Source organism: Panthera pardus, unplaced genomic scaffold (genome assembly GCF_024362965.1).
Source record: "Panthera pardus isolate Hobbes unplaced genomic scaffold, ASM2436296v1 HiC_scaffold_4, whole genome shotgun sequence".
In the NCBI taxonomy this organism is placed as follows: domain Eukaryota; kingdom Metazoa; phylum Chordata; class Mammalia; order Carnivora; family Felidae; genus Panthera; species Panthera pardus.
In genome coordinates, this window is record NW_026526969.1 from 18,059,697 (window position 1) to 18,087,456 (window position 27,760).

Below are 27,760 nucleotides of genomic sequence, written 5' to 3' on the forward strand. Positions count from 1 at the left end.
GAGGCGTGTGTGTCTCATTCGCTAATCCAGGTCTCCGTGACTGTGGGCCTTAACTACCTCGAATCACGAGCACTGATGCGTGGGTGGGGAAGAGGCCTAGACAGCCTGGTGACCGCCGCGTGGAGCCACATTCTTACTGCAGGCCAGGGTGGCACCAGCAGATCCAGAGGCCCTTGCTGGTCTGAGTCCAGGAGCTCCGCTGGTTTTATTTGAGGGGTGGAGAGAGGCCTGCCGAGGCCAGCTGCTTTCTCCCCCCTCTGTGCCCTTCAGTCGGGATAAGGCCCAAAGGAGCGGACTGTCAGCGAACTTCTCGAGGGTGTCGGCAACTTGAGGGAGTTGGCCTGGGGAGACCCAGGTTATGGACCTGGGCCGGGTGGGCCGGGACAGAAGTCCCAAGTCTCTAGTAGGTCGGAGGAGGGGCCGGAGGTTGGAATCCCAGGTCCCCCGGATCGAGCTTGGTGATGGGTCCATTTCCAGCGGTGGCCCGTCATTCCTGCAGGCCAAGGCCTCAAGTCATGGTCACGTCGCATGAAGCCCTTGCTGGCTGCGAAAGCTTTCTCTGTGCCCGCCTCTTCGATGGGTCACGCCGCAGATGGGAGGGCTCAGGCCCTGCCGCTGTGACCGTTGCCGACCACGGTCTTTACCAGCGGGCAGAGCTGTTGTATCCTGTGCTAGAGGCGTCTGACTTGAAAACAGAAACACTGAGCACGCATGTGAAGAAGGCCTAGCAGGACCTAGGAAAGGAGGTGCAGGGACGGTCAGCCTGTTTTTCACAGCCCCCCTGCTTCTCGTGGGGAGCGGGGGCGCCGGCCCTTGAGGACGCTTCCCTGCAGTGAATTCTCACTCCCTAGGGAGGTGTCACACGCTGTGCTGTTCGTTAGCTGAGTCAGCACCAGGTAGTGAGGGCATACGGACCGAACGGTTTGAGTGACAGAACTCTGTAGGTTTCGTTTCTGGGTCACAGATGTCTGAAGGTGGGATATAGCGATCTCGCAAGCTACTGGTTCACGGCTGAGATTTTCTCTTGAGTGCACCGTGAGGTCCTCACTCCTGCACTCAGAGGTGCCGGGAAGATTTCTGAGCAGCTGCACTTGAATGCTAACCTGGGGCAGGGGTCTTTGTGTTGTTTTCTGTGGGGAGTTGGTCAGGGCAGTCTGGGCTGGGGCTGAAGCAGCTGGGCGGTTTGGGCATCTCTGATGAGCACTGGGCTCGTGGCCAGTTCCTGAGAGCTGCAGCATTCCAGAACCTTCAGGCTGTTTCCCTGCCAGCCTCCTTTAGGACAAGAGCACCTCAAAGGTCACAAAGGAGAGAGCCCAGGGAGAAGGGCCCAGTTTTCCCAGAAACCGGGAAGGTGTGACTTCTGAATTCAGGACTCGGAGGCCATGAGCGTGCAGGGTTCTACGAGGGGTCAGCACGCTGGGCCCCAGGGATGCGCAGAACCTCGGGATGACGCAGGCTCAGCAAACAGCAGAAGCTGCGCAAGTTACAAAGCCGGGCACCGAACATCCTGGCCGTCACCGGGGGCCGGGTCAGGCCTCAGTTTCTTCCTGGATGTGGAAGAGGCCCCACGGTTGCAGGATGGGGTTGCTTTCCGTGGATGTCTCCGTGTGCGCCGGACGCAGGACCTGGTCTGGGAACCTGCTCTCCCGCCTGTCTTGTGGCTCCCTCGACCCTGAGCCAGTCTGGACGGAGCACGGCACCAGGCCCTCCAGTCTCCCTGGTGTCGGAGCTGGGCTCCAGCCCGTTGCGGGTGCCACCCTTCTGCTGGTCAAGACTCAAACTCGAGAGGGGCCGGCTCACAGGGTCCCGTCTAGGGTCCCCTCCGAGGCCCCACGGCCGTTCGTGGAAGCTCTGTGCGCTCTCCTCCCTCCGGGCCCCAGGATGGTCATAAGCAGCCCCACAACCTGTTCACAAGGAACGGGTGTCTTCCGTTCAGCCGACAGTCCACCTCCTGTTGGTGTAGACCGTACCGCCCTCGGTGGGGGGGAGGGGGGACTCTGGCAAGAGCCCACAGGAGCCCCTTCTTTTGTAACACGGACCTGGCCGCTGTCCAGGAGAGGGAGGGGCTCTGGTGCGGATATCCGCCGAGCCTCTTCTCCCTGATTTGATCCTACTAGAAGGGAACCCCACGGTCGAGGGGTATGTAGTCACCATGGTCTCTAGGCCGTCAGCAGTCCGTTAACAGACCTTCCTGAGCCAGAGCCCCTCCCGTGTGAGAGAGTCCTACTCGCAGGAAGAACGCGCCTGAGCTGTCAGCCGACACCTCCTTGGATATGGTCGGCCTCTGCCGGCTCCCTCTGGCCACGAAGAGGAAGGTGCTCCTGCCTGGTGATGGCCGGAGCGGCACTTGTCTGGGTGGGGGGTGGAGGGGGTTGCTGTGGGTCTGCACGGCCGCCATCGCCCTGCTAGCCGGCCCCTCGGCGTTGAACTTCCTCAGCAGCCCGCGAAACCGGCCACCTCTCCTGCATCGCGTGCCCGCAGCCCACACTCTCTGAGGGTGCACTGTGCGTGTCTGACTGCCCAGGACTGTTTCCGGGTGAACAGCCTCTACCCCACGTTCCCAGAGGGACTGCAGGGGGAAACAGGAAGCATGAGCCTTCTCTTGCCGCGCTACTGCACCTGGGGGCCCGGGTAGGCCCCTCCCCCCCACCATCCTGACCTGCTTCTCCAGGGTGTCCCCCTCCTGGCGCAGCTCTTTGGGGACAGATGTACGTCTGCCCCAGCTTCCGAGTTCAGACTCTCTGGCCCCTCCTGGAGGCCACCGGTGCCGGGAGCCACCGATCGCTGCAAAACCTTCACCGGCGTTTTCTTCACTCTTGGCTTGGTCTTCTTGGTCCGTGTGTCTTTAGAGACGCGGGTTAGCGTACGTGTGACGCGTGCTCCGTCCCCACGTGCCCACATGTGCCGGACGGCACTCGCCCTCCGCCCTGTGCAGAGTATGTGTGCAACCTGTTCGCCTGCACAGGCCCCGCTTGGGGGCCTCTCGGTGAAGCGGAGAGGGTCACGTGTCTGTGTTGTGTGTCTGTCGCGTGCAGATGTCTGCGTGTTTCCACGTGTCTGTTCCTGTGGAGGGAAGTCCAGAGTGGGGTGCCTGGCCGTTGGCCCGCACCGCACACTCACCCTCCATGTGAGCACGTGTGACCTGAGCTCCTGACCTCTGCCCTCTAATACTGTCTTCTCGTCTCGCCCTCTGTGCTGTTGCCGCTGTGTGCTGGCCCTTGTCTGTCGCTGCCCTGCAGTCCTCGCCAGTCGTGGAGGAAAAGGTAAAGCCTGGGGCAGCGTCCGCGCTGTTGCGCGGAGCGCTCGGGGTGCCCTGGGGTTCGGGAGAGTCAGTCCGGCCAGTGGTTCTTAATTACAGGTGCAGGGCTGGTCCTCGCCCTGCTCTTCGCAGCGGTGTTACCGATCATGGAGTCTGGATGTGGCGCTCGGAGGCCATGGAGAGGCGGCAGTGGGCTGGGCCCGGGTTCCCGAGCCAGCCCCAGACTAGGTGGTGGTGCAGGGGCCCTGCCCAGCAAGCATCCACCTTGTTGTCAGATCAGACCTTGGGTCTGCCGCGCTGGACCCGGCCGGGCAGGGCTGGAGACGTGTGCTCTGGTGTCACACGGTCCTGGACTCACAGTCGCTCCCAGTACTGGGCCCAGAGCCCACTGTGTGACCGTGACCCTTGCGGGCAGCTTGACCTCTGCAGGCGGTGTGACTCCCTAGGGCTGCGGCTTCTGAAGTGGCCAAGCTTTGGCAGGTGTGGGCCGCAGGTGGGCAGTGCCCAGCAAGTGCCCAGGGGTCTGTGGACCCGGCTGCCCGTGGCTATGTGAGGAGCAGAGAGAGGAGATGATGTTGGGTCCCCGGGGAGGACTCCATTGCAAGAGAGCAGCCTGACTGCTCACGAGGCACGTCTGTGCACAGAGCCATGGAAGTGGGGGACACGTGTCCTCCGAGGCGGGATGCTTACACGCTGCCCTCCACCTGGGGCCCAGGGACCCACTCTGCATCTCTCTAGAGGTGGAGCCAGGCCTGAGGAGAGGGATCCCTGCGTTGGCCCCGGGGGGTCAAGGGGGAAGAGCAGGCGATGGGCATTCCTCGGAGCCTGGCCGCTGTGGCCTGAGACCAGGCCCCTCCTCTGGGGATGTGCTGACCGTGTGGCGGCCACTGCCTTCCCAGACACCTGGGCGTGGCAGGGGGGCGTGACGGGCTGCTGGCGGGAGGCAGCCTGAGCACCGGCTGAGCCTCAGGCTTACTGAGGTTTTGATGGACCTGCAGGCTCAGAGCTTGCTAACCTGATGTCTTTCTTAAGATCTGAGTCTCTAGCTCTCACGTGAGCAGCTGAGACACGCCTGAGAACGCATCCTCTGTCACGGGTGACGAGGGCTGCGTGAGGCCCCTAAGGTCATCCATGGGAAACCAGCTTCCTGAGAGGCCCTGAAGGGTGCAGCCCCCGGGAGCACACCACTCCTCTGGTTCTGTCCCTGCCGCAGACTGACTCTGGGACGGCACAGCCAGGTCTCAGCGGGTCCAGGGGAGGCAGCGTCTTGCTGAATAGGACACACGAGCCGGCCTCAAAGGGGACGAAGCAGGACTCCAACTCAGACCCCGTGTTTTTCTCCTTCATCCTGGCCGCGGCCAGAGAGCCCTCCCCCTTCCCAGGGCCAGGCCTCACGAAGCCCCTGCCCGGCTGCAGCAAGTTCACATCAGGGGTGACGGCCTCACGTCTCCTCTCTGTCACCTGCACCCTCCAAGCACCGCAGGAAGCTGCCGGTCTTCTCTCTCCAGAACAGTCCAGCCTCTGGACCTGGCCATTGGGGAACTCTGCAGAAGCCCCCCGCCACTCCTCCCACCACACTCTCTGAGGGTCAGGCTCCAAGCGTGAGATGCTGTGGTGCGGGGGCTTTAATTCTTGGCCCGAACAGTTCTGGGCAGCACGGGCTATCGAGTGGACCACCTTCTCCCGGGTGTGGTGTGTCCGCCCCGGGGCAGGGCATGCATGGGCCGGCCTGGGCTATGTGCCACCCAGGATCCAATCAGAAGCCCCCGATGGAACGTCCCCTGGGGACTGAACTTGGCAGGCAGCTTTGGGCTTCATACTGGCTTCATCCCTGTCTCCTGGCACACCTTTAAAAGAACTCCCCCCTGGGGTCTTTGCTCCATGATGACCAGGAAGAACTGCGTGGAGTGGGAGAAAGGGGCCCCCTCGGGCTGTCAAGGACACCGACACCCAACAGGAGGACGGAGCCCCTCTTCACTCTGCACACGTCGGTTCTGACGTTTTGCAGTGAGATCTCGTGAAGGAACAGTGGAGCAGGGTGGGGGACAGGGAGCAAAGTACAGAGCGAAGAGGTCGATCCCTTCTGTCTGGCCCCAGGACACAGACGCAGGGCCGACAGCAACAAGCAGGCACGCTGCGCCACCTATAGGAAAGGCCGCCATCGTAAAGTCTCCCCCCGGGAGCGCTCTGTGCGGCCACGTTGCCAGGGGGCCTGCTGCTGGCTCCCCCGTGGGACTTCTTAGTGCACATAGCGGGTGTAAGACCGAAATCACCAAACGTGAGTCACGGTGAAACAAGGAAGTATCACACAGGCCCGCAGGACACCCCGGGTTCCCCTGAACATGGAACCGCGTTTGGTTCCAGAGGAGCTCAGGGGGCAGGTGGCCCCTGTGCCCCCACCCAGGACCCCGCTCCCTCAGAGCAGGCCCCTGCGTGTCCAGAGCGAGTCCCGTTCTCGAGTGGTGAGCCACCTCTAACGTGCGCTTCCTTCCTTTCTCCCTCACGTTTCAGCAGGAAGGAGCGCCCCACCTCTCTGAACGTCTTCCCCCTGGCCGACGGCATGGTACGTGCACAGATGGGGGGCAAGCTCGTGCCTGCGGGGGACCACTGGCACCTGAGTGACCTCGGCCAGCTGCAGTTGAGCTCCAGCTACCAGGTTTTGTAGCCGTGCCGTGGAGTGAGGGTCCCCCCGCCTCCTCTCCCCCGTCCCGTCCCCCCATCGTCCCATGCTCATTCAGGAAGCTGTCTTTGCGGCCAACCCTTTGCAGCTGCCCCTGGGTTCGCAGAGCCTCTCGCGGAGGGGCGTCCGAGCTGGAGAGAAGGACTGCTCTGGGGGTGTGGGCCTCAGGCCAGGGCTGAGCTGAGCCTTTGTTTGGGGGCACAAGCACGTCTGTTCCTCAACTCGCCCCAAAGTATGAGCCCCGTGGCCAGACTGGACGCCGGCCCAGAACGTGCCGTCCTCCTAGCATCTGAGGTTTGCACGCCAGTTGCGGGGAAGTCCAGGGTGAGGGGTCGGCGTCGTCTCCTCTAGACTGTCCTTACTGTGCTCCTGACTTCTGGATCTCCGAGTCTGGGGAGATGTGCAGTTATCTGGGGAGTGCACGCCTCAGCGGGGTCCCCGAGAAAGCCAGGGGCAGGGACTCATTCAGGGCCCCTGGTCACGTGCTGCCGGTTTCGGTCTGTGAGCTCAGCCTGCCCTCACCAGACAGGCTGTGGCCCCATCGCCAGGTAAGGATGCCACCCCCAGGGCTGGAGGAGGCGACCCAGGCCTGGTGCCCTTCCCGCAGAGGCTGTTGGAGGTGCCTGTGGAAGGCCAAGCCCCTGGGCCTCTGGACTGGGGCGGGCTGGCGGTTGTGGGGCCTGAACTTGTGGAGCTTCTCCCTGCCGCAGCTTGTGGCTGACTGTCCATTCGTCCCTGGGTGTCCAGCTTGACTGCTGGAGGTGGCTGCAAGCTGCCCGTTCTGTCACCAAGTGACCCCACTCGCTTTCGCTTTTGCTGCAGACACTGAGCATGTCTCTGCGACCTTTGACCTGGGTGCCGGCCCACCTGTTAATGGACCTGCCCGTGTGGGGGGTGGGGCAGAAGGGCAGGGGCCTGGGGGGCCAGGTGCGCCCCCCCCCCCGGCAGAGCCTGGCTATACCACTGGAGGTGACGGCTCATGCGGGGTGGCCGGGGGAGGTGGCCGCGGGGGTTGCGGGGCCGCTGAGCCCCGCCTCTTGCCCGCACCCCCACCAGCTTTCTTCCTGCGTCTCTTTCTGCCGCTGCGACGTCCAAAGTAGCTTTACTCTTCATCACCGTGTTTTCTGTTTCAGTTCGTATATGTGTTTTATTTGCCTTTTTTTAATTACATTTAAGTTCTTTTTATTTTGTGTTCTAGGTTTTAAGGTCTTTCTAATTTCTTAATTTTTTTTGTTGTTTTTTTGTTCTGTTTTTTGTTTTTATGTGCTGTATTTTCAGTGTTTTAACCAAACAGTTGTGGCTACTCATGGTGAGGAATGACCGCTAAGAGTTTGGGTTCTTTGCATTTGGAGGTCACTGCCACACGTTGATGGTTTAGGAGGTTGAGAGGTTTGCCGTTAGGTAAGTGGTGGCCAGGGGAGCGTCCTGCGGGTAGGCGGCGGCCTGTAGGCTCAGGGAGAGCCAGGGGCTGGGGGAGGCCTGGCTGCGCCGCACGGTTCCCCTCGGTGACTTTGGGGGCGAGGAGGCCCGCTGCAGACCTGCAGACACCGGCTGGTGGGGCACAGACAGGCCACCGGATGTGGCCGTTGAGGAGGCGGCCCAGAAAACGTGTGGTCCAGAGAGGCGTGGACTCGAATGCCGGCCTCCCTCCGCCCTCTCGGACTTCCCCGTGCCTCGGGTCCCCTGCGGCCGTCTCTCGAGTGCTGGCCCGGGGCTCCGTGCAGCAGAGGGCCCCTGCCCGCGGGAGGCCTGGGAGCCTGTGTCGTGTGGGGCAGACAGACCACTGGGGCAGCTCCATCACAGAGGCTGTCAGTGTGCCTCGTGTCACAAAGAGGATTTTTCCTTCTCACACCGGCCTTAGGCGGTAGAACCCAAATAGAAAATACTTGGATGGGGTGCCCCCAGGGAGACAGGACCTGTCACGAGGGGCCTGTGGCCTCAGCACATTAATAATCCGGGCCCGTTGTTCTTGGCTGTGGGGGTCGTCCTGTGGCCTGCAGGATAGTGAGCGGACCCCCGCCTCCACCCACTGGACCCCAGGAGCACCTACCCGTCCCCAGTTGTGAGAGCCACGGGTGTTCCCACACATCGGCACACATCCCCGCGGACCTGGCCGCCGGGTCGAGGAGGGTGTCGATTTGGATTCCAGGCAGATGCGTCCCCGCAGCCTGTTAGATGAAGCCGGAGGTCACCACCCCAGGCCCTGGCCTGACACTGACCACGCGGGTCAGGAAAAGGCGGGTCTCAGAGGTCCCCAACCAGCTCTGCCTCCCGGTCACCTAGAGGCAGCCACGGGAGCCTGGTCAGGCCTTCCTAGTTGCAGGCGGGTGTGGGTGGGTCCCAGCGTGTGTCCAGCTTTGTGGAGAAGGCCACGCACCCCTGCTGTCAGCTCCTTCCCCTCAGCGCCCCCAGAAGCACCCCTTCTGGAGACACCGTGTGAGCCACTGCCGCTGGCGACTGGGGTGTGCACCGGGAGCTGGGCCCCGCAAGAGGGTGGTGATAGGGCCTGGGGGTGCTGCCGGCAGGTTCTGGCGCGCCCACCGAGGACCGGGTTGAGGGTGAGTCACGGTTGTCGGTGTGCGTAGCCGCGTGGGGCCAGGTTATGGATCTTGTCAGGAGCTTCAGGAGGAAAGACCGGGAGAGGAGCGGGCTGGTTTCCTGCGTCATACTTCCTCAAGTAGAGCGTGTTCGCGGCAGGAGGCTCTCACGGTCAGCGGCTGAGGGCGCATTTTAATGGTCGGTCTCTGTCCGCTCCGGGAATGTTTTGAGGGTGACCCGTTCCGTGGAAGGAGAGTCACAGTTTGTTGGCATTTGTGTAGACGTGTAGGTGCTTGAGCCGTGGGGGCCGAGAATTCCACATTCCCTCTAGTCTCTGCGTTCGTTCGGGAGGTCTGTGCCCCTCCCAGCCCCTGGCTGCGGCCAGCACTGGGAGCGGGAGATGGAGTGGGGGGCGGGAGGCGGGAGACGGGGCCGGCCGGCCGCAGCACCCGTAGCTTGATCCGAAGGCATGCTCAGCCTCCTCCCAGGCCCCGGAGAGCCCTCCGCCCCGTCCTGAGGCACACCTTGTTTCCGACCCCCCCCCCCCCCACCGCTGGCTGCAAAGGGTTGCTTGTCATGTTCACGTAGCTTCATGTCCATCACACGCGGCATCGGCGGGCTGTTCCCGGGAGCGTGCAGGCTAAAAGCCCCGATGTGCAGCATTTAAATAAGGTGGCAGCAGCCTCTGCAAAGTGGGAGGAGTGGCTGGGTGAACCAAGGGACCGGGCCCGAGGAGCTGGCCCGACAGGAGAGCAGGGGTCCTCCTGTCCCTCCCGGTCCCGGCACAGAGCGCCGTGTGACCGTGGCCGAGGGAGCCCAGCACGGGGGGCCCCGTGGAGGTGGCCAAGGCCCCTGCTGGCCCTGCACGGCGTGCCCGGCCGTACCCAGAGCCTGGGGGCGTGGTGGCCCACATGACGAGCTTCTCCCTTCCCTGTGTTCGGCCCTAGTGTCCGCAGGACGAGATGTCCGAGTCGGGCCAGTCTTCCGCGGCTGCCACGCCCAGCACCACGGGCACCAAGTCCAACACGCCCACGTCCTCCGTGCCCTCGGTGGCGGTGACGCCGCTCAACGAGAGCCTGCAGCCGCTGGGGGACTACGGCGCCAGCACAAAGAGCAGCAAGCGGGCTCGGGAGAAGCGCAACAGCCGCAACATGGAGGTCCAGGTCACACAGGAGATGCGGAACGTCAGCATAGGTGCCTCGGCCGCCCGCGTGCTCCCGGGCGCCCCCCCCCCCCCATCCTGCCGTCCCTTCTGGCTACCGCTTTTAGCTCGGGCGCCAGCACAGACAGCGCAGACATTCGTGGGCTCCCCGGCCACGGAGCCAGAAGTGAGCGATCAGGGTGGCGGGCTGGCTCCCCGTGAGGCCTCTGCCGGGCGTGCAGGCAGCCGTCGCCTCCCAGTGTCCTCGTGGGGTCGTCCCTTCCTCTTAGGACACGGTCAGATGAGACCAGGGCCTGCCCATGTGGCCTTCACCTCTTCAGAGTCCCCATCTGCAGATGCAGTCACATGCAGGGGTTCTGGGGGCTGTGGCTTCAGCGTGTGGACTCAGGGGGCAACCCGGCTTCTGACGGTACACTGCCATCACCCAGCAGACGCACTCACTAGAGGAGGGACAGGAGGAGAGACAGGGCTTTGGGTCTGGTCGTTGGAGGTCATGAAAAGGAGACCCGGTTCTGATGAAGGGGCCCCACGTGGCCGCCGGCGAGGAGGAAGCCCTTTCCTGACGGTCCCTGCCTGGCGGGGGTCTAGTGTGGGGTCTCCAGATACGGGGCCAGAGGGCAGGCGCCCCCCCTAACCCTGGGGTTCCTGTGTGTCCCCCCCACCCCTCAGGCATGGGCAGCAGTGACGAGTGGTCTGATGTTCAAGACATTATCGACTCCACCCCGGAGCTGGACATGAGTCGGGAGCCCCGTCTCGATCGCACGGGCAACAGGTACTCACTGAGCCCTGGGGCCGGGTGGGCTCAGCGTTCACTGTGGAGGTGGGGCCTTTGGCGAAGGTGCCCCCTGCAGCCTCTTGCACAGGCAGCGCTGGCATTGAGCGGCCCCTCGGGCGGTGTTGGAGAGCCCCCCCCCCCCCAGCCCAGAACGCTGCCCACTCACCCTGCCCTCCCCCGGCTGCATGTCCTCACAGCCCAACCCAGGGGATCGTGAACAAGGCTTTTGGCATCAACACTGACTCCCTGTACCACGAACTGTCGACCGCGGGGTCGGAGGTCATCGGGGACGTGGATGAAGGAGCGGACCTGCTAGGTAAACTCAGGCCACCCCCGTGACCCCAGGGCCTCGGGCTTGCTGCCGTTGCTTTTGTTCGTAATGAAAGCAAAGTCTTTGTCAGCTGCAACCTAGGGGTTTCTTTCACAGTTTTGTCGAGATACATTTCACATTCCATAAAAGGTATCCCCTTAAAGGATAAAGTTCAGTGGGTTTCAGGGTGCTCACAGAGCTGTGTTACTGCCTAATTTTAGAGCGTTCCATCACCCTGAAAACTGTGCCCGTGCCTAGGCGGTGAACTTTTTAGCAATTGTGCTCCTCGCAGAAAATGCCCAGACAGGGTCGCTGCCCATCTGCAAGCCCTCGGCACCGTGGTCGCCTCCAGAGCTCCCTGCACCTGGGTCAGAAATGGGTGCAGAGACACTTCCCCGTGTGGACTCCCTCCGGGGCCTGCTTCCTGTCCTGGGGTGGGCGTGAGGCATGTAGACGCCGTGTATGCAGCCGAGCACTGCCCTCGGGGTCCGGGGCCAGGTGGGAAATCGGATCCTTGCAGTGGCACGCCTCAACCCCCCACCCCCCCCGCCAGCTCCTGCCCCCGCTGACCTCGTCCCCTGAAGGCCTGCTGCAGGACCAGAGCTCTCGGTCCCTTCCTCCCAGCAAGGCAACCTCCGGGGCAGAGGGTGACCGTGTTGTGGGGGATCAGTGGCTCTGGCTTGTCCTCTCCTCCCCACGCCGGCTTCTGTGGAGGGATGGTACCCCCAGCTCTCGTGGCTTAGGAGGGGGCAGCCAGTCGGCGGTGCCACTTCAGCCCAGAAATCCGTGAGGCCGCCTGCAGGCCCTGTGGCCCGGGTTTGGTCACGTGCTGCCCAAGGAGGTGGAGCTGCCTCACGTGGATGAGGTTGGTTTTGTTTTTTAATGTTTATTTATTTTGAGAGAGAGAGAGTGGGAGAGGGGCAGAGAGAGAGGCAGAGACAGAGAATCCTAAGCAGCCTCTGCACTGTCAGCCAAGAGTCTGACAAAGGGGCTCGAACCCACGAGATCATGACCTGAGCTGAAAACAGGAGCCAGACGCTCAACCGACTGAGCCGCCCAGGCGCCCCTTGCGTCGAAGAGTTCTACTTGCCACCAGTGTCCCTCTGCACTGGTGACCTTTGGCCATCAGGGACTTGAGGACATTTGTAGAGTGTGTCTGCCTCGGGCTCAGCTCCCCTGTGTGGATGGCAGTGTCTTCGGTGGATGGCCGGGCTTCCGGCTGCAGACGTGGCCCGGCTGGAGCCCATGAGGGAGGGCCACCAGCCGGTGGTTTCCATCTGCACAGCCTCACTCTCTTAGCTCCAGCCTTGCTGGTTGTCTCGCTCGGGCCGCGGAGGCCTCCCGGGAGCACAGCCGCCTGCGGTGAAGCCTACTTAAAAAAATAACAGAAACTGTTAACATAGAGAAAAAAGGTACTTCGAGGAAATCATTTGCAATATTCTGACACCTTTCCCTTCTCCTTTATAGAATTCAGGTAATCCTATATACGTTCCAATTTTTATTTTTGGAAAAGTAGTACGCGTTTATAACAATATTCGCATAATACCAGAAATTGCCAATAAGAGAGTAAAAACCAGACGATCGTGACAAGTGCACCTTCCCAGGTGCCGTAGCACACACACGTACGTGGCACGTGGGGGGTTTCGGGTCATGTCTGTCCTCCCCTTTGTGGGCGATGTTACCATTTCTCTGACCTGCTACTACCCCCAGTGCGCATCACCTTGTGGCATGAGACTGTAAATTGCTCAACCCATTCTGCCAGGGTTCTGATTTTTGCTGTTTGGATACTGCGGTCACAGATACCTATGGGCGTAAATCAGCTCGCCCCCCTGGAGACTTCTTTAAGGCGGGTTTCTAGAGGTGGGAACCTCAGCGTAGAGATGTGGGCTCCTGACACTGGCTCCACGTTGCTTTCCCAGACGTGGCTTCCGTTGGGCTCGTGCCTGGCTGTCCTTCAGACGTTGGAGCTGCCAGGCCGGGAGCGGCATGGGAAGGAACTCCCGCCCCTAGAGTTTGTGCCCGGGAGCAAGGCTGTAGTGGGTGACCGGGCACACGTGTGTGTCCGCGAAGGAGCACCTTTCTGCCAGGCCCACCTTGGAGGCTGTGAGGGCGCGAGGGTCTCGTGTGTGCTGCACTCCTGAGTCTCTGATGAAAGAGGTGGCGGCCTTCTCCCTGGAAGAGCACATAGGCACACGGCGTTCGCGTGTCCGCGACCCGGCTCCACGTTCGAGTTCCTGGCCGTGGGCAGCTCAGCTGCCCCGCACCGTGTTTAGGGGCCGGCCGCAGGTTGGGGAGGGGACCGTAGGGGAGGCGCCCAGCCGGAGTCCCAGACCTTGTGCTTTTCAGTCTCATCTCACGACACGGTTCCAGTCATCGACACGGTCACGAGAAGAGTCACACCAGCGTTAGATGTGCGCGTCTGCCTTTAATCTGGGGTGCTGCCGCCGCCATTTCATAGATGAAGAAGCTGAGCCCGGGGAAGGTGAAGTGAAGCAGCACAATGGGGACTTGAACCCAGGTCCAGCCAGAGCAGCAGGCATGACTGACCGCCCTCTGTGCTTTTCTAGGGATGGAATGTGATGGGTTTGCCCAGAGTGCACAGTCCAGTGTCTCTGAGTGAGCTCAGGGCCGTGAGGTCAGCACCCCACAGCTCTAGAGCACTGTCCCCCCCGAAGGAAGCCTGTGCCCACGCACAGTGACCCATCCGTGTCTGTGCGCTCGCCCTCCTGGGCGCTTCCTGTCACCTGGCCCTCCTCTTCCACCTGGCCTCTTTCTGTGCACAAGTGCCCGTGAGGTTTGTACGTGTTGTAGCAGGGGTCAGCGTTCCATCCTTCCCTGGCAGAGCGGTGCTCCGTGGCACAGACGGGCCCCCACCTCACGTGGCCCTTCATCCACTGCTGGCCATCGTGGCTGATGCTTCTGCTCCACATTTGGTCCCTCGTGTGGTCGTGGAGGATGACTGGAGTTGGCCGGCCTCGTCGCCGCCCGTGACTCTGGGTGGCCTGCCCGCCAGCGCGTCCCGTCATTGGTCACTGGCCGGTGGCCACCCTGGGCACCGCTCTGTTCTGGCTGGCGTGGGCCCCGTTCTTGGGCGTGCCCTTCCGGAGCCTTAGGCACGACGGGCATCTGAAAGGCAGGCTGCCCCCGGGGAGTTGAGAAGGAATCGGGCGCTGTCACACTGTGTCAGTGGGGCGCCAGGCAGAGGAGCCCTCCCTTTGCCCAGCAGGGTGGAGGAATGGGCTGGGGTCGGCTCCAGTCCCCTCGCCGAGGGGCCCCAGCCCCGTTGTCTGGCTCGGCTAGAGTCTTTCTGAAGAGCCTCGCGCCTGTCCCCTGCATTCCCTGTGTGGCTGCTAAACAGCAAAAAGCCTGCGGCCAGTGGGCGGCAGTCCTCACAGTGGCAAGGTCCTGCAATAGCAGAAACACGGTGATGTTGTCGGCGTGGCCGAGGACGGCGTCCTTCAAAGCTCTGCATGTCTGGATCGGGCATTTGGATCGTGTCTGTTCGCCACGGCATTTGGACTGTGAATTCCTTCAGCAAAGAAGGAAGGACCCTGGATGGGCCTGTCTTGTTACGTTTCACTGAGCTGACCGCACCGCTTGTAAGATACACCGTTAGTTTAGAAATCTCCACGAAAGGAAGCCCTTGCTTCAAGTTGAAGGGGGACACGCCTTCGATCGTGAGAGCACGCCCAGTCTCAGAGGTGCCGTGCTTCGAGAGTGCGCCTCTCAGAGCTGACGTAGCTGGGGAGCCGAGGAGTTAGCACCTAGTGACCACGTAGCACGTGCTGGGCGTCTACCAGGGAGTTTCCAGGGAGCCCGAGCTACGGAGGTCTCCTTCACGGACGAGGAAACTGAGGCTCAGACGAGCCAGGCAGTGCACCCTGCGTCACTGAGTTGGAGTCTGAAGGCCGCACAGGCCGACCGGACGTGCTTTCTACCCGGTGCGCTGTGCCCAGGTAGCGGGGTCCCGCCCCGTGGCAACCAGACCCAGACGCTGTCTAGACGTTAACCTTGAGAGAGAGACCAGCCCATGTGCACAGAACTCGGGAACATGACGGAAGAACGTAGAAAGGGGCGCCCGGGTCGCTTAGTCGGTTAAGCATTCGACTTCAACTCAGGTCATGATTTTGTAGTTCGTTGAGTTCAGGCCCCGCATCAGGCTCTGTGCTGACAGCCTGGAGCCTGCTTCGGATTCTGTGTCTCCCTCTCTCTCTGCCCTTCCCTCCCCTCAGAAAAAAATAAACATTTAAAAAAAGAACATGAAAGGCCTCATGCATCGAGAACTCCTGCACGCTCCGGGTCTGCAGGCTGAGCTCTGTAAAGCTGCCGGGTGGCCTCACGGCTCAGCCCATTGTCCGTCCGTACCCAGCCCCGGCCAAAGAGCTTTGTGAGCAGACTCCAGACTCTGTCCAGGAGAACATGTGAGAAGAGCCCGGAAAGGGCTAAGAAAGAACAGACTGCAGGGCTGCCTGACGCTCCAGGCACCAAAGGGTTTACAAGCTGTGACGCGGAGGGCGGCGGACCCAGGGTGGCAACAAACCGGTGACCCCTCCGGTTCGTGTGAGGAGAGCTGGCCCCGCGTGGGAATTCACCGACGCTGAATGTGGTGCTTCACATCACCGGAAAACGGGTGGATTAGTTGAATAGCCATTTGGTGAAGAATGAAGTCTGGTCCCAACCTCCCGCCGTACACAGAAGACTTTGTAGGGGGACTTCGGACCTAAACGTAAACACGCAAGGACAGCGGGACTGGCAGAACGCCGGAGAGTGTTCTCTGCATCGCCACAACTGTAGAGGAAAGTGCTGCCAGGTGTGGCTGCGCACAAGTTAACATATACGCGATCTCCCTCGCTGACAGAGGTCAAGTACAGTGGAACCTGAGCAGAGGACGAAATCAGGAAGTTCCCAGAAGATGCCCACCAACCACAAAAAGATGTTCAACTTCAAGAATGAGGCAGGACAGAAAAGAGAAAACACAGATGAGTTTTCGTTTTTGTTTTTTTCCTCACAAGAGCAACAAACACGAAGCAGGTGCTAGGGCGCCCACGGCCGGGAGGTGGTCGTGCGGCCCGCGGAGCCGTGCTGGCGGGGTGAGGTGAGCGGTCACTCCTACCCGTCCCCGCCTGGAAGTCCGGGGTGCTGGGCGGTGAGTGCACGCCCCTGTGCGCTGAGCGCTCATCCCAGGCGAGCGCAGATCTCCAGTGCACAGTCCCGTGACACGGGGTCAGGTGGGACAGAGCAAATGGCCCACAAGGCTGGGTATTTGCCCTTGGTTTGTGCATATGTGCCTATGTATGTATGTATTTATTGGGAGAGAGAAAGACACAGCGTGGGGAGGGAGGGGCAGAGGGAGAGAGTGAACCCCACGCAGGTTCTGCACTGCCGGTGTAGGGCCCATCGTGGGCCTGGAACCCACGAAGCCGCAAGACCATGACCTGAGCTAAAACCAAGAGTCAGACGCTTAACCGACTGAGCCACCCAGGTGCCCCTTTGGTTTTGTGTTTTATTTTTTTTTTAATTTTTTTTTTTAACGTTTTTTATTTATTTTGGGGACAGAGAGAGACAGAGCATGAACAGGGGAGGGGCAGAGAGGGAGGGAGACACAGAATCGGAAGCAGGCTCCAGGCTCTGAGCCATCAGCCCAGAGCCCGACGCGGGGCTCGAACTCACGGACCGCGAGATCATGACCTGAGCCGAAGTCGGACGCTTAACCGACTGAGCCACCCAGGCGCCCCGGTTTTGTGTTTTAAAAGCTGGTGTTCTTCAGGGCGCCTGGGTGGCTCAATCACTTAAGCGTTCCACTTCAACTCAGGTCAGGACCTCACAGTTCGTGAGTTCAAGCCCCGCGTCAGGCTCTGTGCTGATAGCTGGGAGCCCGGAGCTGCCTCGGATTCTGTGTCTCCCTCTCTCTCTCTGCCCCTCCCCTGCTCGTGCTTTGTCTCTGTCTCTCAAAAATAAAAATATTAAAAAGAAAAGCTGGTGTTTATCTGGAAAGACTTCTGAGAGACAGAAGATCAGCTCTCGAGCACGGTTGCCCTGGGGGGTCGAGACGAGCGGTCACGTCCACTGTTGAGCTGGCACATTCCTTTATCATTTCAGTTCCTGCGGCACGTTGTGTGTTGTGTCGTTTACGTCAAGTGACGAAGTGACCACGTACACAGTACTGTTGCACCCAGTCTTCAGCTGGGAAAAGTTTGGAGCCCAGGAGGAAGGCACTGCCGGCCCCACACGCCTCCACCCCTGTCCCCAGCGCCCCTGCTTTCTGCCTGCCTTTCCCTCCCTGCCAGCCGGGCCCTTGCTTCTTTCTCTTTTTCTGGCCGTCCTTTCCCTGAGGTCGCGCCCTTCCTGAAAGGCCTGGGCTGGCGGGAGAGGCGGGGGGCCACGAGGCCAAGCTCACGCGCTCTGGGGGCACCTGGGGCCTGGACGCCCCGGGCCCCTGGCACAGCCCCCGCGCCCACACCCTCTCACCTTCCCCGGCCGTCGCTGCTGCGTCTTCGGGGGCCTCGCCCTCCTGAGGGCTGAGCAGGCGTGGGGCCCGGCGCTCGGGGTCTCTGTTTTCCTTCAGGGTCGCCGTCCCCGGTGGGATTTGTCGCCCACAGGCCTGGTGACATCTGCTTGTATTCTTTCACGCGTTGTTGCTTTCTCTGTAATAAGAATTTCTTTATTTTGTTGGTTCCAGTCACCAACTGACCTTTGTCACTTCCTTCCCCCGTCTCTCTGTGCTTTGCTGGACACGGCCCCAGGGGAGTTCTCAGGTGCGTATCTCCGCCCGTCTGCCACCCCTCCTCACGGCGCTGTCCGGCTGCAGTGGGGGGCATCCTGGGGACACTCCCCACTGCCGTCCAGTCACCGCAGGCTGTGCGGCCTGTCCCTTCCTGGGTCCCCTCCAGGCCACTAAGGCACACGTGCTTCTGCTTACCAGCCTACTGCCGCTCGGAAGCTTCTCTTGGTTTGCTCTACTAGCCCACTGACAATGGCCCTGACACGTGAGGGAGAATGGCTGTGCCCTGGACCCTGTCCCTCAAAGGCAGAGAGTGCCCCAGTGACATTTCTCAGGGTTCTCCCCTGTCAGGCACGCCCCAGAAGTCAGGGGTCCCATGCCCACGTGGCAGATGGCCCAGCCCCGGGCTTCTCCGATTGTTCGCAGCAGGAGATTCTGAGGCCCCGGCCCGTCCACACGCGGCCTCCCCTGTGTGCTCGAAGGCATGCCGGGTCCCCGGGCACAGCTTTCCCTCATTTGCAGACTTGTGCCCTTAACCCCCACCCTCACGGCCCAGGACTCTGGTGCACGGGGTCAAGTACACTTCCCGGCCCCTCATCTCATCACCCGCTGCCCTTGGCCTGGTGACCTGTGCAGCCAAGGATGCAATGTCCAGAAGGAGCAGCTGGCTCCGTGCCACCCCCGGCCCTCCCAACCCACCACTGTGTCCATCCCACCTGCCCGCCGGCCCTCCCCTGTGTCCACCACCCCGGCCCTCCTAGCCCTCTCCTATGTCCACCTTCCAGCCCTCCCAGCTCTCCCTGTGTCCACCCACCAGCCCTACCGGCCTCTCTTGTATCCACCCCCCCGCCTCCCACCCTCCCCTGTGTCCACCCTCTGGCCCTCCTAGCCCTCCCCTGCATCCACCTCCCGGCACCCCTGGCCTCTTCTGTGCCCACCCTTAACCCAGCAAGAAGAAGGCTCCGTGCCACCCCCCCCCCCCGGCCTGCCCACCCTCCCCTGTGTCCACCCCCCCCCAGCCCTCCCTCCCCCTGTCTCCTGTGTCCAACCCCCGGCCTCCCTCCCGCCCTCTCCTGTGTCCACCCCCCAGCCCTCCCAGCCCTCCCCTGTGTGCACCCCTAACCCAGCGAGAAGCAGGCTCCGTGCCACCCCCCTGGCCCTGCTGCCCTCCCCCGTGTCCACCCCTAACACAGCAAGAAGCAGCCACACGGCACCGCCGCCCTGCTGTTCACTGAGGCTTAATGCGCTTCTTTCTCTCCTCCCCTCCCCTCCCCTGCCCCCCCCCTCCCCCCGCCACCCGGCTCCCGCACTGGGCTCCCGCACTGGGACGACTCTCGCAGTGCGCCATGATTTCTTTGGTAAGCCCAAGGCCCTGTTTCAGTTTGCGTTCCTCCCTTTCTTGGCTTCCTCTGTCTGCCTCACACCTTCTCGTGCTTCCTGAGCCTTTTGCTTTGCTCTGCATGGTGGGATTGGCGGTGGGGTCAGCAGGGGCCACAGGCACTCCTGGCTCCAGGGTGGGGTTGGGGCTCGAGTGGGGAGCTGCAGTGCTGAGCCCCCCAGCCGCCTCCCTCTGAGCACACCCTGGACAGGTGGAGGGGGGCGGGCCACATCCGAGGCCAGGGGGTGCAGATGGGGACAGTCGTCAGAACCCACTCTGCGCACACCGTGTGTGTCGGGGGTCTCGTCTCACGATCGCCTCATACCGGGGGTGGGGGGGGCTGGTGAATGGGAGGAACAGACCCTGGGTCTCTGGGGCTTTCTGTCCCAACAGATGAGGTTCAGTCCTTTGGAGTTGCTGTGGCGCGCCTGCAAAGCTCAGACGGCGGGGTCCACTTTGGGGCTGGCTTACAGGGGCCGGGTCGGCCCCTCTGGGCACCAACCCCAGGGAGCGTGTCCTCCCCGCTCTCCCTTACCCCTGCCTCCTGCTGTCCCCACCGCGGCGGGCCAGGTTCCCCCAGCCCTGCTCCTGGCCCCGGTGGAGGGCCGCGCCTACCATGGGGCCATCCCGTCTTCTTGGCCGGGGGCTCTCTGCCGTCCTGAGCTGCCTTCTCTGTCCCCATCACCACAGTACCAACCGCTGTTCTCCCGGGGACGGCCCTGCAAAGGGTCTGCCTCCCGAAGAGCGAGGGGAGACAGGAGGATGCTGGCAGAGAGGACAGATTGAGGTGGTCCTTGGGGCCAGCTCACGCTGGTGCCGGCTGGGCCCTGCAGCACACTGGCCTCACGTGGATAGCCATGGGAGCTCAACCCGGGCTATCCGTGCCCATTGAGGCAGCAGGCCCTCCTCAGTACCCTCCAGGGGCTGTTCTGGGCTTGCATCCCTGACCGCGTTGTTGGGTTGAGAGCCCGCCTGAGGAGCCGCAGAGATCCCTCTGCAGGCATTGTCTGGCTTCCCGGAGACCAGACTGCTGGCCTCGCGCCCTCGCCTCTGCCCTCCCAGGGCTGAGCCACTCCCCAGGGAGGAATTTTGGTACTCTGGGGCAGGTACAGTAGTGTCAGGGTCTGGCCTCGCCAGGCACAGGTAATCTCTCTGTGCCTTTTGTTGCAGGAATGGGCAAGGAAGTGGGGAACCTGCTGCTGGAGAACTCACAGCTTCTAGAAACCAAGTAAGGACTCCTGTCTGGCACAGGGTTTGCTGAGATGGCCCTCCCCCAGGGCCAGGCCTCCCTGTAGCAACCCAGAGCTGTGACCTCGCAGCCCCTTGGAGACCCCCATCATAGCGAGCAGGCTGGCTCACGCAGAGCCCTCGTCTTTATGCCTTTCCAAAGAAACGCCCTGAACGTGGTGAAGAATGACCTCATCGCCAAGGTGGACCAGCTGTCCGGGGAGCAGGAGGTGCTGAAAGGGGACCTGGAAGCAGCCAGACAGGCCAAAGCCCGGCTGGAGGGCCGCATCAAGGATCTGGAGGAGGAGTTGAGGAGGTGAGCGTAGGCCTGGAGGCTCCTGGGAGGAGGAGGGGCCAGGCCCGCCCCCCACCCCAGTCCTCTCCTCCCCCGGGCGGCAGCCTCACCTCCTCTCTGTTCCAGCTCACTTGTGGGCCTCCTCTCCCCATCCTCCCGGGAGTCCCCCAGGAGGCATGGATATCGCGCCTTGGGTGTCCTGCCACTCTCATGCCTTATGTTTATTGAGGAGGAGGGAGTTCAGGCACCCAGGAAGCTCTGGGGTCCCCTCCCCAGCACTCTGCACCTCCCTGTGGCTTCTCTTCCAGCCTGATGCTCATCTGAGGGGTGCCTGTAGCTCCAGACCGGAGTGGGGGTGTGACAGGAGGGGGGGGCAGGCGGCACTTGTCGGGCCTGCAGGTGCCGCACACCTGTCTAGGGCCGGCCTGCGACCCTGCCGCCTGTGCACGTGGCCCTGCCTGCCCGTTAGCCAGGCCCCACGGCCCTGCTGGGCAGCCAGGAGAGACATCTGGGCTTCCGGGCGTGAGCTAGCAGGGCTGTGGGCTTCTGCCCCCCCCTCCCCACAGTCACATTTCCCTCCTCGTCCTGCAGAGTGAAGTCAGAAGCCATCATCGCCCGCCGCGAACCCAAAGAAGAGGTGGAGGATGTAAGCAGCTATCTCTGTACAGAATTGGTATATTCCACTATTAACATGCGGGGCAGGGGGGGCGGGTGGTGCTGGGTGGGCTCCCGGGGCGCGCTAATTCTCTGGGTCTCTGGGCCCTCCTCATCCTTCCTCTGTCAGCTCCTCTGCCCCTTCTTAGTGGGAACCCCTGTTCGGCCTGTGGGCCCCCCCTGAGGTGCAAGCAATGTTCTCAGGAGCCCTCTGCTCCTTGGGGGTTCGTACCTGACATGCAGGGAATGTTTGTAGGGGCCTTTGCCCGTAATTCGTGGACCCCTTCTGGCCTCCTTTCCGGAATAGAGCCCAGGTCCGGTGACTGGGCCGCTTTCCTGCAGGAGAGGGTGGGGCCCAGCTCCTCGTCCCAAAGTGAGTGGTGCGTCCTGGCCGCACCTCTTGTCAGCTCCTAGCTTCGGGGGTGTCAGGGTGCTGCTCACGTAGCAGCCATCCGAGACGCAGTAGGTGCTCCTTCAGCCCAGTGAACCCCACCCCCGGGAGCAGAAACAAAGGTGCGGGTGAATCGTGGACCCACGGGAGGCATCGATCGGAGCCCTTGCCTCCTTGCGTGGGGCCGGGGTCTCATACTCTCTGGCCCAGCAGCTCCCCCTGGCCCCTCACCCCTGTGCCAGCCTGTAGCATCCCAGGACACAGCTCCTCGGAGCGGACTTGGTCCTGCCACAGCACCCACAGACGGCAGACCCCACACATCTGCCAGAACCTCCCACGTCCTACTCGGACGTGTGACCCCGGGTCCTGCTCACTGCACCTTCCCTAGAACCTGTCTTCCCATGGTTCCACCTGGGACCGGCCTCACCTGTTAGCGTTGACGGACGGTTCCACCTGGGATCGCCAGGGTGTCCAGGGGCCGTGTCGTAGCCCTCAAGTGTATCGTGTGACCTTTTGGGGGCGGGCAGGCCCCGGCATCTCCTGCCCCCTGCCCACACCCTCCCCGCCACGTTTCCTGAGGCTCCGTGGGAACCCGCCCTGGGATTCGCCCACACCTGGGCCGGCCCGGTGAGGAAGCGCAGTGTGAGTCGGCCCGCAGGCCCCTCGCTGGCTGACCGGCAGCGCCCCCCCCCCCCAGGACAAGATCCCCATGGCGCAGCGCCGCCGCTTCACGCGGGTGGAGATGGCGCGTGTGCTCATGGAGCGGAACCAGTACAAAGAAAGGCTGATGGAGCTTCAGGAGGCCGTGCGGTGGACCGAGATGATCAGGTGGGTCCCCCAGGCTGCCCTTGGGGTTCTGGAAGGCACCCCCATCTCCCTTTGTGATCTGTGACCCCCAGAGGAGGCCCTGACGGTGGGATTGAGTTTGGTCTGCACCCCAGCCCCGTGTCTCATAGGAGGACTGGAGGGGCCTCACGGGAGCCTGTTTGGGGGCCCCGACCCGGCCAGGGGCTAGAGCTGGGCTGGGGCCTGTTGGGCCTGGTGTGCTGGAACCCCTCGGGGGATTTGAACCGACCCACGCAGGGACCCCTCTTCCCCGAGGCTCCATTCCTGGCCACGGGGAGGGCCCCCCCCGCCCCACCCCCTGAGAAGGTCCTGGGCAAGCGAAGCCAGAAGAGTCCCGCAACAGCGGTGCAGGGTTTGACTGGGTAGGGCCCAGAGCGGGTGTGGTGTGTGGGCAAGTCCACTGGACGCTGGCCGAGCGGGGCTCCTTCCCGGCCCCTCCCCGCAGAGCGTCCCGAGAGCATCCGTCTGTCCAGGAGAAGAAGAAGTCCACCATCTGGCAGTTGTGAGTTGGGGAGCCGGGGTGGGGTGGGGGCAGGGACGGCTCCCCACTGGCCGCCCCTCACTTCCCATGCCTCCGCTGGCAGCTTCAGCCGCCTCTTCAGCTCCTCCTCCAGCCCCCCTCCGGCCAAGCGCTCCTATCCGTCGGTGAACATTCACTACAAATCACCCACCACGGCCGGCTTCAGCCAGCGCCGCAGCCATGCCATGTGCCAGATCTCGGCTGGTAGCCGGCCTCTGGAGTTCTTCCCCGATGAGTGAGTGTCTCCCACTGGCCTGCGTGGGGGCGGGGGGCGTGGAGGACACGGTGTGTCCCGGGGCCTCTCCCCTCTGGGCTCCGAGGCCCGAGCGGGAGGCCTGTGCTGGGGGCGGGGTCCCTGGTGGGAAGGAGGCTAACCTCTCTGTGCCCACACCCTCACGGGGCGCCCCAGGTGTCCCTCCCCTCAGTCCCTGCACAAAGTCTCTCAGCTGTGCTCCCCTGCCCCGGGTGACCCCCCCAACCCCTCCTGGCCTGCGCACCTGCGCCCCACAGGGACGCGTGGAGCTGATGGGAAGTTTACCAGCAAGGTTAGCTTTCTTCCGGGGAATAGGCATCCTTTGGAATTTTATGTTTTCCTTAGTTTTGATACCAAGAATCTGGCTCCAGGGCAGAAGTGGGGAATTCTGTGTCTTGCATCAGAAGACTGACGTTGCCCTGGAAAGGGTTGGGGGCGGGGGGGGGGGTGGGGAGGGCACCTCACTGCAGGCCGCTGCCAGCCAGCCCTCGGTGGCAGCAACGGCCGAACGGGCACCGGGGTATGGGGCGCACGCCCCACAGGGCAGACCCGCACGGCTGAGGAGTAACCTGCCGCGTCTCCTGCCCAGTGACTGCACTTCGTCCGCCCGCCGGGAGCAGAAGCGCGAGCAGTACCGGCAGGTGCGCGAGCACGTGCGCAATGACGACGGGCGGCTGCAGGCCTGCGGCTGGAGCCTGCCGGCCAAGTACAAGCAGGTGCTGCAGGGGGCGCGGGGCACGGGGTGGGGTGGGGAGGGTGCTGGGGCAGCCCTGCAGTGCCCCCGCGGCCCTTCCTGCCCGGGGCCGGCCCTCTGCCCCGCGCCTCGCGCCCACGTGGCCGCTCGGCCTTGTGGTTGCAGCTGAGTCCCAATGGGGGCCAGGAGGACACGCGGATGAAGAACGTGCCTGTCCCCGTGTACTGCCGCCCTCTGGTGGAGAAGGACCCAACCATGAAGGTGAGCCGGCCCAGTCGGCCTGGCACGTGGGGGTGGGCGGGAGCACCTGTCTCGGGCCCCGCCGCCCCCAGGGGCCAGCGGAGGGGACTGGGCTCCTGACCACACGACCCTTCTCCCAGCTGTGGTGTGCTGCGGGCGTCAACCTGAGTGGGTGGAAACCGAGTGAGGACGACTCCGCGAATGGAGTCAAGCCCCCGCCAGGCCGTGACCCTCTGACCTGCGACCGGGAAGTGGAAGGAGAGACCAAGAGCAATCACACGTCCCCCGAGAAGAAGGTCAGAGTGGAAGGCAGGGCCAGGGACACCTGCTTTGCTGCCGTGTGTGTACTCGGGCTGTGCCCGGCACTGGAGTCTTGTTGGGGGTGACAGAGACAGGATGACTAGGGCCAGGGCTGGAGACTGGGCTCATCTGAGGACCCACCCCCTGTCCAGGGCACGCGGGGCCTGTGCTTTGTCCTCGGCGGGTGGGGAAGTGTGGAGGCCCAGACGCTCTGCAGGCGGTAGGGCTGGAGGGGTCGGGCCACCGGGCGCATCTCTGTCCTTGCGAGCTGTGCACAGGAGGGTGGCAGAAAATGATTCATCCACGGGTCCTTGTTCTGTGGCCTAGGCTGACTTGGGGGGCAGGGACTTAGACTCAGGAGCTCAGTTCTCCATGGGAGTGAGGCCACACATGCCAGCAGTCTTGGTAGAAAGTCCAGTCCTGAGTTTTTGTCGCCCTGCTACAAGGGAGGACAGCCGTCTCCCCTAAGGCCACAGGCAAGGTTATCTCCCGATAGAGTCCAGGTGGCCCCACCGCCCCGTGCGGCTGCTGGTGTGGCCCGCACCCGGCACCAGCCCCCGTCTCCTGTGCCCCAAAACAGGCAAGAGAGCTCCCCGAGGTGGATGCCACCTCCAGCCGCGTGTGGATCCTCACCAGCACCCTGACCACCAGCAAGGTGGTCATCATCGATGCCAACCAGCCGGGCACCGTGGTGGACCAGTTCACCGTCTGCAATGCCCACGTCCTGTGCATCTCCAGCATTCCAGGTGAGGGCCAGCCCCGCGCGGACGCCCACACCCACAGCGCCGGGGTCTGCGCCGCTCCGCACGTGGCTGCGACATAGAGGCGGCCCCGGCCTTGCTTGGGACACGATGTGGACACTCGGGAGCCTGTGGGGGTGTCCCCATTAGTGTTGTGAACAACTGGCGAGACCCAAGGTGAGGCCCACTCACCCAACTGGAAGGAGATGCGTTGGGCCCCGGGACAGACGGAAACGTCAGTCGGGTGCTCAACGTGGACCTACTGGGGGGCCCAGCTCCCACCGCCCGGCTGCAGCAGGGAGAGCTGGGGCCCCCCCCCAGGCTTGGCTCTGCCGCACGCCAGCACCTGGGGGTGGCCAGGGCCCTGCCGGGGTCCATTTGCTGAGATGACTCCAAGCTCCTCAGACTTCTTAAGGTTCTGTCACGTGACCACAGCCCTTTGTTCAGAGACCAGAGTCTCACTACTCCACTCTCGCAGGCTTCCCAGGCCTCCAGGCAGCGGTGGCCTGCAGGCCCCCGTGCTGAGGCTGGGCTGGCCTGAGAGGAGAGCCTGGGGCCCACCTCCTCCCCCAGCACCCACACCGGGACAGGAGCCCTGGGTGTGGTCTTGCAGTAGGGGCTTCTTGGTGAGGAGTGACGGGGCCGTGACTCTCCCCCCCCAGCGGCCAGTGACAGCGACTACCCTCCGGGGGAGATCTTCCTGGACGGCGACGTAAACCCAGAAGACTCCAGTGCAGACGGTGTGCTGGCGGGTATCACCCTGGTGGGCTGTGCCACCCGCTGCAATGTGCCACGCAGCAACTGCTCCTCCCGAGGGGACACCCCGGTGCTGGACAAGGGCCAAGGTGAGTCTGGGCCTGAGCCCGGGCGGCTAGCTTCTCTGCGCCCCGTGTTTCTCCCCACTGCCCAGCCGGCCAGGCTCACCTTCTCCTCACGCAGGGGAGGTGGCTGCCGTCGCCAACGGGAAGGTCAATCCAGCTCAGTCCACGGAAGAGGCCACAGAAGCCACGGAGGTGCCAGACTCTGGGCCCAGCGAGGCGGAGGCAGCTGCGGTGCGGCCCGGGCCCCTCACGGAGCACGTCTTCACTGACCTGGCCCCCACCCCGGCCCCCAGCACCCAGCCTGGCAGGTGGGCGATCTCGGGACGGGGCAGACAGAGGGGAGGGAGACTGGCAGAGGCGGGCGGGGACGGGCTTCCACAGGCCACCCCGGAGCCGCAATCCTTCCCGCAGCGAGAACGGGCAGGAGGCCGACACGGGGGGTGTGCAGCCGGAGCCGGAGCCCAGCGCAGACCCTGCGGGGGCCAGCACCAGCGCTGCCCCCACTATGTGGCTGGGAGCCCAGAACGGCTGGTAGGTGGGGCCCTGGGGCCGCGGTGGGGCAGGGTCCCCGGGCAAGCACCCCTGCCCACCACGGCCTCCTCCCACAGGCTCTACGTGCACTCGGCTGTGGCCAACTGGAAGAAGTGTCTGCACTCCATCAAGCTGAAGGACTCCGTCCTGAGCCTGGTGTATGTGACCGCCAGCAGAGGCCAGGGCACGGGAGGGGCCCGGGGTGGCCTGGCCTCCACCCGCTCACCACCATTCCGTTGCAGGCACGTGAAAGGGCGAGTGCTGGTGGCCCTGGCGGACGGAACGCTGGCCATCTTCCACCGAGGCGAAGGTGAGGCCCGGGCCGAGCAGCCACCCCTGTGTGATCGGAGGTGGGCCCCGGCCAGGTGTGAGCAGGTGTCTTGGGCTCTCTGCAGATGGCCAGTGGGACCTGAGCAACTACCACCTGATGGACCTGGGCCACCCGCACCACTCCATCCGCTGCATGGCCGTCGTGTACGACCGCGTCTGGTGCGGCTACAAGAACAAGGTGCACGTCATCCAACCCAAGACGATGCAGATCGAGGTGAGTGCTGGCGGCAGGAGGGTCTCCGTGCAGGGGCGGTCAGCTGGTGTCCCTCCCAACGTGCCTTCTAACAGGCACTGGGGGCTTCGTGGGGTCGCGGGAGACGTGCTCGGGGAGACGACGTCACCGGCTAGGCTGCGAGTGCGTCTGTCCGGATCCCACCTGCTGCTGTACTCTGTGACAAGTCAGAGTGACACCACGTGGGCCCCACATGCCTCCCCTCAGCCACCTGGCCGTGCACGGAGGGGGCCGGTGGGTGGCGACAGCTCCTCCTAGGAGCCTGGACCTTGAGGAGCAAAGCAGGCAGTAGAGGGGAAGTTGCAGTGACCCGGTGGCCGTGGCGGGGTCAGAGTACCCCCCCCCGCCCCCACTGACACAAGCTGCTGTGACTGCACAGAAATCATTTGACGCCCACCCACGGCGGGAGAGCCAGGTCCGGCAGCTGGCGTGGATCGGCGACGGGGTGTGGGTGTCCATCCGCCTGGACTCCACGCTGAGGCTCTACCACGCCCACACCCACCAGCACCTGCAGGACGTGGACATCGAACCCTATGTCAGCAAGATGCTGGGTGAGGGGCTGCGACGGCTCGGGGGGCGGGCAGGGAGGGCCCCTGGCCCCACCATGCTGACTCCCCCCCCTCCCCCCACCCCAGGCACAGGCAAGCTGGGCTTCTCCTTCGTGCGCATCACAGCCCTGCTCATCGCGGGGAACCGCCTCTGGGTGGGCACCGGCAACGGCGTCGTCATCTCCATCCCGCTGACCGAGAGTGAGTCACCCCCCACCGACAGCTGCCGCCAAAGGGCAAGAGTCAGGGCCGGGGTTGCGGGGCGGGCTCTGCCGGGCCGTACTGGGAGGATGGGGCGCCTCCCGGGCTGCGGCC

General features: G+C 63.4%; 1 protein-coding gene across 16 annotated transcripts in view; it reads left to right on the forward strand.

The window, feature by feature from the left end:
• MAPK8IP3 (mitogen-activated protein kinase 8 interacting protein 3) overlaps positions 1-27,760 on the forward strand; it is a 47,654-nt gene that overhangs the window by 17,619 nt on the left and 2,275 nt on the right. Inside the window, exons 5-29 of one of the 16 annotated variants that reach the window (XM_053893759.1) lie at positions 3,240-3,263; positions 5,771-5,915; positions 9,425-9,671; positions 10,309-10,411; positions 10,612-10,730; positions 17,468-17,479; positions 18,786-18,803; positions 19,994-20,051; positions 20,214-20,366; positions 20,937-21,018; positions 22,088-22,218; positions 22,682-22,738; positions 22,821-22,991; positions 23,599-23,725; positions 23,869-23,964; positions 24,084-24,239; positions 24,824-24,989; positions 25,646-25,828; positions 25,923-26,112; positions 26,216-26,335; positions 26,413-26,493; positions 26,578-26,645; positions 26,731-26,879; positions 27,277-27,448; positions 27,533-27,646. In XM_053893759.1, coding sequence (XP_053749734.1) covers positions 3,240-3,263; positions 5,771-5,915; positions 9,425-9,671; positions 10,309-10,411; positions 10,612-10,730; positions 17,468-17,479; positions 18,786-18,803; positions 19,994-20,051; positions 20,214-20,366; positions 20,937-21,018; positions 22,088-22,218; positions 22,682-22,738; positions 22,821-22,991; positions 23,599-23,725; positions 23,869-23,964; positions 24,084-24,239; positions 24,824-24,989; positions 25,646-25,828; positions 25,923-26,112; positions 26,216-26,335; positions 26,413-26,493; positions 26,578-26,645; positions 26,731-26,879; positions 27,277-27,448; positions 27,533-27,646 — 2,942 coding nt within the window. Of the gene's footprint in view, positions 1-3,239; positions 3,264-5,770; positions 5,916-7,217; positions 7,341-9,424; positions 9,672-10,308; positions 10,412-10,611; positions 10,731-17,467; positions 17,480-18,785; positions 18,804-19,993; positions 20,052-20,213; positions 20,367-20,936; positions 21,019-22,087; positions 22,219-22,681; positions 22,739-22,820; positions 22,992-23,598; positions 23,726-23,868; positions 23,965-24,083; positions 24,240-24,823; positions 24,990-25,645; positions 25,829-25,922; positions 26,113-26,215; positions 26,336-26,412; positions 26,494-26,577; positions 26,646-26,730; positions 26,880-27,276; positions 27,449-27,532; positions 27,647-27,760 lie in introns of those variants that run through there. The other 15 variants (XM_053893768.1, XM_053893763.1, XM_053893769.1 and 12 more) reach the window with 15 other exon arrangements.